Here is a 10137-nt window from a genome sequence, read left to right as displayed (position 1 = left end):
AACTTTGCCATGCAAACCCAATACACTATGCATGGATCAATCTGATTTTACTGAAGTCTTGTAAAGTCATTGCTKTAGAAAAGCTCTGAAAAATGTGACTGTCCCTCTCCCCCAGCTGGATATAGTATTTCATAAGTTTCTGTTTAATAAAAATTCTGCTTACCTCTCACTGTAGAAAATGCTAGTTTTATTGGTTTGGGAACAAGACAAGTGGGCAGATTATAAGAGGTCAATGATGAAATTACAAGTGATATCCTGCGAACATTCCCCCAGGTTTCCTTTTCCCTGTCAAGYTTGTGAAGCCCAGTGGAAGAAGCATTTATACATCGCATTTCTCACCATATTTGCATATTTCTCACCATTTGTGAGCAATATTGTGCTCACAAACCATCACCGATGGAAACGAGGATAGGCATACTGTGACAGAGGAAAGAGCACAGGTTGGTGATGCCCTGGAACCAGATGTGCAAGGAACCACAAAAGACAGATTAGACTTTCTCAGAAAGAGGGCTTATTTAAATCCGTTACAAAGTGAGACGCAGCTTGCAAAGATAATGGCCCATATTGCTGCGGTGGTGTCACGATAAACCCTTTACCTTCCGTTCCCGCTGGCTGAAGCAGCGCGTTTACAGCAAAACTCCAAGGCAGAGATTTGCAGTGATAGTACAGAGGGCCCCGAACGGAGCGGCAGGGGCAGGAGTAGGGGCAGCGACAGGGGCAGCGACAGGGACAGCGGCAGGAGCAGGGACAGGGACAGGGGCAGGGGTAGAGGCAGGGACAGGGACAGGGGCAGGGACAGCGACAGGGGCACGGACAGGGGTAGGGAGGCAGGGACAGGGGCAGGGGCACCGGCAGGGACAGGGGCAGCGGCAGGGACAGGGGCAGCGGCAGGAGCAGGGGCAGGGGCAGGAGCAGCGACAGGGACAGGAGCAGGGACAGGGGCACCGGCAGGGACAGGAGCAGCGACAGGGACAGGAGCAGGGGCGTGGACAGGGACAGGGGCACCGGCAGGACCAGGGTCAGGGTCAGGGTCAGGGTCAGGGTCAGGAGCAGGGTCAGGGTCAGGGTCAGGGTCAGGGTCAGGAGCAGGGTCAGGGTCAGGAGCAGGGTCAGGGTCAGGGTCAGGGTCAGGGTCAGGGTCAGGGTCAGGGTCAGGAGCAGGAGCAGGAGCAGGAGCAGGAGCAGGAGCAGGAGCAGGAGCAGGAGCAGCGGCAGATCCCGAGGCCGCCCCACACGCCGGCCCCGCCCGGCCCGCTGACGGCGGCGCGATGGCGGAGGGCGGAGGCGCTGAGGGCGCCAAGATGGCGGCGCTGCGAGACGGGGATTTCGGGGCGCTGCAGATCCTGCTGAAGGTGAGCGGAGCCGGGCCGGGGGAGGACGGGGCCGCCGCTGCCGGGCCGCGGCTGAGCGCCCCCGCTTTGCTCCCCGCCAGGCGCCGTCCAAGGACGCCGTGCGGCAGCTGTGTCAGGAGAGCTTCTCCAGCCCGCCCGCCGCGCTCGGCCCGCTGGCGCAGCGCTCCTGCTCCGGGCTCGCCGTCAGCGCCGAGGAAGCGGAGCAGGTAGGGCCGGCCGGGGCGGCCGCGGGCTCCGGGAGGGAAGGAGCGGGGCTGGCAGCACGGGGGGTGGCCCAGGCCCTCGGGAAGGTGCGGGGCTCCGCGGGCGCTGCTGAAACGCGGTTTGTGCACTGACAGCGAGGCGGGAACGGGCTGAGGCTGCGAGCCGGAACGCTCTGGGGAGCTCGGCCCCTTCCTGTAAGGCTGTCGGGCCGGACTTGGCTGTCCGAGGCTCTGGTGGTGCGGATCTCGCAGCAAAAGCGAGAGTCTCTCCTGGCTGGGAAGGCCCGTCCCRTGCTGTATGTTATGTTTTTCAACCCAGCGGAGCCCCTTCTCCTCTTCCCCTGACAGCTGGTGTCTGCTTTGCACAACCTCACCAGGCACGTTGTGTACCGCGGCTTGACCAGGGCAGAAGACATCCTCCGTCTCTTCCCAGAAAACTTCCACCAAAATCTGAAAAACCTTTTGACTAAGATAATCTTGGAGAATATGTGAGTGCTACCTACCTGCMGTTTGCTTTCAGATGGAGAGTTARAAGCYTGTGTATRTGGTTTGATAGGTAGACATCAAACRTTGATGTACATTGATGACAYGCAGAGTCTTGTTTCTGTGAATTTTGGGTGTGCCTTGGGCATAATCACACGGGTTGGGATGAGCAGAGTTGAACAGATTATGCCATCTGAGTGGAATAGCCAACAAAACACAGCCATGAGCATGCAGAGTTTTCCCACTACTTTTGAAACAGACATGGGTCACGTTTCCAATATGCAAAGCCCTTTTTATCTTAGCAGCTGTATGGTGGGAAAATGCTACTGATAATGATAAAACTTARAGGGCTGGATCTCAGCACTGGAAAATCCAGGTAGTATCCAAATGCCCATCCACTTGTGACCATGGCTCAGGTGCAGAGGCATTGTATGTGATAGAGCATACGTGAGATAGTGGCAAGGGAGGATGGTTCTGTTTGAACATCTCAGTGCTTGGGAGCCCATTAATTTGATAAAACCAGGGAGAAAAGTACCTGCTCTAAATGAGCTGCCCTTGCAAAAGACCACAGCAGATCATGAGTTTGTTTGGCATTACCTATCAGTCCCAGTGTTTCTGTGGCACTCAGTAGCATAGGCAGTCAGGCCCCTGCATTCTGCTAGTGACCTTTCAGTCAGGAGTGAGCCATGCTAAATGCTTACCCTTTTTTTTTTTTTTTTCCTCAAAGCACTGTTGATGCTGTTTTTCTCCACTTTTTCACAGCTCTGCTTGGAGGAATGAAGCACAAGCAAGTCAGAGTAAGTGGCAGTTCACATCTTGATGCAAATGTTGTTTTYTGAGGTCATTTGAGCTTGGAGTTTAGAATAGTGCAATGCAGTGTGGCACAGGGTTATCCATGCTGGGCTTAGATGGAGCTGTATTGTGGCAGAGTTTAGCAGAAGCCAACACTCATGTATTCAGATCTGTGATCCTATGCTAAATTGTTTCTAGCTCTCAAGCAATCCCATTCACAGCTCAGTCAGTGGCTGCCTGGCAGAGTGAAGTCTGGCAATTACTTGCAAAACTTTTGAAACTTAAGCACTCTGACTTCCCCATTCAGGTCATTAAGGGACATTCATACGCAATGACTGCACCATAAAGAATACTGTGAAATACCTCATCCCTGCATGTCTTGTCAGTCCTGTGCATTCTTTCATTTCCATGCTTCAGGAAGTATACTGCATATATTTGTGACTACTTTTTCCTCGTCTTTCTAAACAGTGAAGTAATTAAGGAGTGCTACCTTTAAGGATAGTATCATCGCTAGTTAGGTGTTCCTGCGGTTACAACACGTGGTTTTCTTTCCAATTGGTTTTCTTTGCAACTGTAGCACTTAGAGGGTTGCCAATGACACATAACAGAAYACCCCAAGGTCTGCATGGATCCTTTTTACCTTTCCTTTGACCTGCAGAGGCCATAACGTCCAACAACTAAATAGTATGGCAAGACCTGGAAATAYACTGTCCCTCAAAGTTTTAATGGAATGTGAATAGGGAGAGATAACAAATACTGCCTAATGCTAATACTTTGCTTAYAGTTAACAGTGTTCCAGTGTTACCAAAGCACAGAATGCTTTTTCCTGTGTCCTTAGCACTGTCATGTGTTAGAGGAGATGAGAGCAGCAGAACACACTGGCTGAGTCTTYACAGCCCTGAAGCAAGGCTGTCTGTGTGGCTCTTGGAACAGACCCTATGTCTTTGTATTCATTAGATGAATATTTAACCCTGTTGGAATGAGATTGTCGTCTACAATAGTATTGTATTCATGGAGTATCTGACATGCATTACCTAGGGACCAAGGCAGTGGTCCAAGGCAGACATTCCAACAGATTGATCTGCATTAACATAAAAAAGTGAATGGTTTCCTGTTCCTCCCAGGCCACCAGCAATCAATCTTTGCAAATTAACATACAAGGCTAAACAGATGCATTTTATGTTGTTGCAAATGCTGCCAAGTGCTGGCCCTAACGGACTGTGAACTGGAATTTGTTCCAAAAGCAGGAACAAAACAGCCAGTTGTGCACTGCCCCCTGCAGCTCTGCTCAAGGAAGCAACAGGAGCAGGAAGAGAGAGCCTTTCCCCAGAAAAAAATTCAGTTAGGCAATATGGCACAGATAGGAAGCAACTTGAGTGTCTGTGATCAGTAGGAAGGCTGGCAATCAACCCCTGGGGAGGACACTAAGAATCCAGCCTATTGAGACAGCTTTTTCCTTAGCAGCCCAGTTAGATCTGTCCTTGTTTCCTTGGGAGGGTTCAAGAGTTCTCCAGCTCTGAGCTATTGATGTCAATATTGCAGCAGACTATTTAATGGTTTCTGTTAGGCTGCRTGTAATTAGGATGATTTTGAAATATTTTCAAGGAATGTGAAGACTGCAGTTTGCCAGTACGTTTGCTGTACTGCAGGATGCTTTGATTCCCAGGCTGGGGAACTTGAAATAACATGTTTTATATTGCTGGATTTTCGGAGCTTTCCTGTGTGCTTTCTTACCAGTTTCAGAGCAGAGCAGTAAGCATGCAGGTGCCAGAGCACCTCATGATGAAACACTAATTGAGTGTTGCCAGCAGCAAGGCAGGGGATGAAGATGTGGAGAAGACATCTTATTGCACTCCTTCTCCCAGCTGCTTTGGCAATTTACCTCTGCTTCTTGCACTGAACTATTGTTGCCTRTAATGATGGGAGAACCCTTTTTGCCCTTCCAGTGTTATGAGGAGACCTTCAGAGGCCTGGCTTATTCCAGAATAAAATGATGCGAAACCACATAGTAGCATTAAAGCTGCACTTCTCWGGGCCAGAAGTGGAGAAGCATGTGSATGGTGGTAGTCACAGGTTTCARGGTCGGGTATCATCAWGTGCTGCTGGGCCTAACAGAGCCATTTTTTAATTTCCCAGTCTCCCTGCCTCGGCTGGTGGACATGGACTGGAGGGTGGACATCAAGACATCTTCAGACAGCATCGTAAGAATGGCAGTGCCTACCTGCCTGCTTCAGTTAAAGGTAATGGCAGTGTGTGGAAAGGACTCAAATAATGAACTCCAACACCTGACTTGCCAGTGCAGACCAGTTCAGACAGGGATCTGGGGCTTGCCTTTCACCTGGTGGGCAATTAGACTTTCTCAGAGATGAGATGCTACAGAGCCTAGGAATGATGTCTCTGATGAAAGCTCTCTTGCACAGGAGGGAGGGTTTTCTGTGCATGAGGATGTAAGCAGTCACCACGTTTGTTTCTAGTCACCACTGTTTTCTACAGAAAAAGAGAAGATRAATCATGAAATCATTGCTGTTTAATTCTAAGCACTCATCAGCACATTAAGCTAACTTAATTAGTTGGGAAGTTACTTCAGGTTACTACTAAGTTCCTTCACTGGCCATATCTATCATTTGGGGAGGATAGCTAAACTTGCTGCTTGTGTTCTGCAGAGTTTTGGATCCCCCCACCCCAACCAATAAAAACCAGATGAGTGGAATTCAGAGAAGGAGAAAAAAAATCTGATTTTTGTATGTGGGATGGAGTTAAGTATCCTATGTGGTATCTGCTGAGATGCTTTTGATACAGACGTGGCTTCCTGCCATAAGTATCTTCAAAATTTCCCAATACTCACAGCAATAGATGCTCACTTGCACTCTGTCAATGGRAGTGCACTTCACTAGTGAGGCACACAGCTTAGAAATTGTGCCGTGGTTCTTCAGAATGAAGCTGGATTCCAAATTCAAACCATTTTGTTTAATCTATATATTTGTATATTTGACTTTTGTAGTGACACTGGAAAAACACGATTTTTTCATACAACTAACAATCTGCATTTCTACTTTAAGATACAGGAAGATGCTGCCCTATGTGGAAATAATCCTGTTGTTTCTGCACTGACTGTGGAACTGAGCAAAGAAACCCTGGAGACTATGTTAGAAGGTCTGGGAAGGATTCGGGACCAACTTTCTGCTGTTGCAAACAAATGAATGCTCAAGGGCATGGATTCCCGCAGCAAGGAAGGGAAGTATTCTCTGCATACAGCTGTCAGAAGTTGCAGCCTAGTGTAACATGTTGCCTGTTTCAACAAAACAAAACGATGGTGGTTTCTTTCTTGCATTAATGGGATAGCTTTTGAAAAGCTAACACTCAAATATTCATTTGGTTGGATGCCAAAAAGYGCTTTCCTATTATGTTGTTGAACAAAAGCTGGTCACCGTTTCAGAAGAGGATTTGAGGGCTCAGAGCCTGGCTTAATCACAAGGGTCATAACAGGAAACAGCAAATAGCTGCAGCCAATGAAGCAAGTTCTATCTCTGTCCTGAAATGAAAATCTGAAAGACTCAAGCTGGGTAATGGGCTGCCTTCCAGCATTAGAAAAGGAGGGTGCTTCTCTCTGGAAAGTGCATGTACTGAGGTGCCTGSTGGATGTAGCACTCTCTCCCTCTCAATGAAGCACAGCCATGCTGCAGATTGTTATTACAGGATAATGCTTTGAAACAGGGCAATTATGCTACAATACATTCCCTTCTGATCAGCTTCACAGCACCGTTTGCAAAATGACTATTCTGAACATCTTCAGCAGAAACTAATTTCCTCCTTCTGTTTGAAAAGAAATAAAAGGAGTTCAGATAATTCATTTTTGGGGTTTATGGGTCTCTGGGCTTTGCCTTTGCCACACAAAAATSAGACTGGGAGAACAAAGAATTGAAGGCTGTTGTCTGTGCTGTAGGAAACCCCTCTGTGGCAATACGTGCCTGTACTTCTCTAAAGTGTTCTCTTGGTCGTGTAAATCTTCATTTAATTAAAGAATGAACTGCTAATTGATTTTGTGAATCCTTTTCAGTCTGGAAGAGATGTTGTCCTGGGTTACCTCAGCCTCTTTGTGATGGTGCCAAGATTCTAGGCTGCTTTAATGGATGTTCATGTTTGTTGCTGAAGAAGGATCTTTTGTTTCCTGTTTGAATTGATTCATGTTTTAAACTTCCTTCTCTTCATTATAGTCCAGTTTCACAGGGTACTTTTTTCCATGGGCACTACCTCTGTACAACATTAGAGGTGATGACCTTGACCCAGAAGTTTATAAATACATGTGCATTGAGAGTGTAGAGGAGCTAAATGCTGAAAATAAAAAAAAATCAGTTTTTTTCTGATGAGCTTCTATAGAAGTCTGTATSCAAATGCTTTGTTCATGGCAAAGTCCCATCTTTCCTACAACACTGGGCTCTCCTTCAAGACACAAAATGGKTTTTTTTTGTGTTTAGAAACATGAAATCATTCAAGAAGTGTGTATAAATGACAATATCTTTGTTAATTTTACAAATGCCCCCAAAGTGCAGGCTAGAGTTTAAGTGTAAATGAAGGCTGTGCCTTTAAAAGGTACTGGTGAAATGCAGCTCATGTATCAACTGTGTGCCAAGTCCCTTGTTAATGTCTACTTTGAGCAAAGACTATAATGCTTAGTATGGTATCAAGGCAAACTGGCACATCTCATGTATAACAGGGACATCTGGATGGAGGAGATGGGTATTTAAGAGTATGTTTTATAAGATTCAAGCTGTGAAAAACATCTCTAAAAGAGTATTTTAGTTCRAGGAAGTTCTGTTGCCTTTGCAGCCTAGCCTTAAAAAAACTCTYAAATGGTTTATAGTACTGTTTCTGAAGGTAAGAATCACTGAGGAGATAAATAATGCAGGATGAAGTCCTCTACTGTTAGAGGAGCTGAAGAAGTCAAAACAGAAGAAATCCTTGAGATACTGTAGGGCCTAATGGAATGAAGAACTTAGAGCTGGTCTCATGTAAAACCATTATACAACTATAGAATAGTTGAAAAGAAATACTTCAAACTGAAAGGGCTTTTCCAGTGGCAGAGGGGAGCTTTCTGAGGTAGCTAAAAGTTGCTGGTGGAGTTTGATAAAAGGGGGTCAGAGACATGCCAAACATCTGGTGACTTCAAGGGGTAGATCTCAAGTCATTCTGCAGGAAGACATTGGTATTTTCTAGCCCAAGATTTAGGATGCTGTGAGAGCTTGCCTTCAAATCTTTGCCTAAATTGTTAGGTATTTTATTGTTGGCTCTTATCTCCTTAGCCAGAAGAGCTGACACTGCTCAGAAAAAGGTGTATAAAACAAGGGAGGCTGRGTAGGATTGTCATTACCCAGACAACAAGAGAACTTCACATTAAAGTCCTTTTTATGGAGACTGCTATACAGAATAAATTGCCTGCTACTGCAGGTAATCATATGTGATCTTTTTCATAAAATTATTGCTCTCTTAAAATGAGTTAGATTTTTTTCCTCCCTCTCCACATTGCTGCTATTTGGTAGGGCTAGCCTAAGAGATGATGCATTCTTCTGTCCTCGGTTACCAGTTTGTTACTGTGCCAACACTGACCTCTTTTGCTTACTTCTTTATTTCCTTTCCATTTTCCCCTCATATTTAGGAAGCAGTAAAATCCCTCTCCTCTTTGATGGCTAAGCCTTGTAAACTCTACATTCTGTGCCTTTCAAAACTGTGGTGGCTGTTCTTCCCTTAACAGTTTGCATCTCCCTTGAACGGGGTTATCACCACAAGTGTGTCTGGAGAATTGTCCAAGGACATTACTAAATAATGAACTGTCRTAGTATGTGAATCACCTGAATGAACTCCTGCCAGGAAACCACAAGCCTTCATTGTGAAGTGGAGCTTAAAAGCTCCATCCTCATTCCAGTATTTGAGAAATAAAAAATCCATTTTCTACATATACACATGATAATGGTGGTAATTCAGTTACGGTAAGGAAAGCAGTGATAAATTTATTTGTAAAACACAATTATGCAAGTTAAATTAAAATTGTAATTTCACAATCATTTTGTTGAATCTGACTRTGTCAAAAGTGTTGAAAAAACATTAAAAACATTAAAACCTACCTTGTATTATTCAAAATAGTAGAAGACTTTATAAGACTCATGATGGTTTGGTAAAGGTATAATAATCACTCTGTATTTAGGTTTTGAGTGAAATACGTGGGATTTATATATTCAAGCTCTTCCAAAGCTACCATCTGTACAAAGTTTTTTCTTTTTTTATAACTGGGATTTTACTATTTCACTTCAGACAAGTTATTTTGCTACTAGTAGTCTGGTTTAGAATTGTTTGATCCAAATTAAAAAAAGTTAGTTTCTGTTTTTTTGGTGTCTGTTTTTCACTGGATAAAATAAAGCTTCTTTAACTATATAGATGGGGCCATCTGCCCAGATYAGGATTGAAAAAGGCTTTTTGGTGACCAATCTGGGAGAGGTCTCCTGTTAAACAGACATCTCTCTTAAAACCCACAACAGTCCAGCTTAATCTCAATTTTTGGYATTACGAACAACATACCTAGTGGTGTAATTTCTTCAGCTGCTTTCTAACTTTGGTTATTCTGAGTCATAACAATCCCTATAAAAATAGGTAGTTTAATACATTTACCACTCTTTTTTCTATACCCTTAAAAGATTCATTTCACTAAGCTGTGGAGTGGCAGCACCTGAAGCTGAGGAATTCCCCTTCCCCAGAGCCTTTTATCGTTTTGACCCCTTAGTCAGAAACTTTCTTCCATGATACAGTAATTACACTACTGTCATGTATTTTTCCCCCATCTGCACAGATATTGTGCAGGTAGTTGCTGATTTTTGGCTCTGTTTTTAATATGAGAKATTAATCATGCTTGTGWCRCTTGGGCCTGCCTTRTTGAGTAACTGCCTTCTCCAAGGTSTAACTTGGTTCACACGATGTAATTCAGTCTCCAGTTGGTTTGTCACTCTCCAGTAACCAAGTCAGGAATATCTCTGCATCACCACAGCCCTGCAGCATTAACAATGCAAGGCCTTGGCTCACCCACCACCATTATGTGGAACTGCCCAGTGTTTCCATCTGCTCTCATGGTGGACATTCAYCTGGCCCGTGCCTGAAGGCAGCTGCACTGCCATCACCCGTGAMTTAAACCTCACAAACTACAGCAGGGACTCATTTGTAGCAAGGCTGACGAGAATGTGCTGAAGGTCTTGAATTTTTCAGTTACACTCAAAAAATAGTAGGTATCCTTTCRAAAGCCTCACTGTAAGGATCAGTGCCAA

The 10137-nt window shown here is 45.1% G+C and overlaps 1 protein-coding gene across 2 annotated transcripts; it reads left to right on the top strand.

The window, feature by feature from the left end:
• Nucleotides 1–1267: 1267 nt before the first annotated feature.
• Nucleotides 1268–9193, top strand: COMMD9 (COMM domain containing 9). 2 transcript variants are annotated; one of them, XM_057373959.1, is made up of 6 exons: nucleotides 1268–1352; nucleotides 1433–1558; nucleotides 1904–2043; nucleotides 2801–2835; nucleotides 4967–5070; nucleotides 5890–9192. In XM_057373959.1, the coding sequence occupies exons 1-6, from the start codon at nucleotides 1269–1271 to the stop codon at nucleotides 6028–6030; spliced, it is 630 nt and encodes a 209-aa protein (XP_057229942.1). In that variant the 5' UTR covers nucleotide 1268; the 3' UTR covers nucleotides 6031–9192. The 2 variants fall into 2 exon arrangements, with proteins under 2 accessions (XP_057229942.1, XP_057229944.1); XM_057373961.1 differs by lacking the exon at nucleotides 1433–1558 and having other exon boundaries at nucleotides 5890–9193.
• Nucleotides 9194–10137: the final 944 nt, after the last annotated feature.

This window comes from Malurus melanocephalus, unplaced genomic scaffold, assembly GCF_030028575.1.
Source record: "Malurus melanocephalus ecotype Western Australia unplaced genomic scaffold, MMel_1.1 scaffold_211, whole genome shotgun sequence".
Classification (NCBI taxonomy): Eukaryota; Metazoa; Chordata; class Aves; order Passeriformes; family Maluridae; genus Malurus; species Malurus melanocephalus.
Note: the sequence above shows the minus strand (reverse complement) of the source record. Positions and strands in the feature narration are given on the sequence as shown.

Coding starts and splice junctions, on each gene's coding strand:
- COMMD9 (XM_057373959.1), top strand. CDS start 1,269: ATGGCGGAGGGCGGAGGCGCTGAGGGCGCCAAGATGGCGGCGCTGCGA. Junction 1,559..1,903: donor GCGCCGAGGAAGCGGAGCAG/GTAGGGCCGGCC, acceptor TTCCCCTGACAG/CTGGTGTCTGCTTTGCACAA. Junction 5,071..5,889: donor CCTGCCTGCTTCAGTTAAAG/GTAATGGCAGTG, acceptor TTCTACTTTAAG/ATACAGGAAGATGCTGCCCT.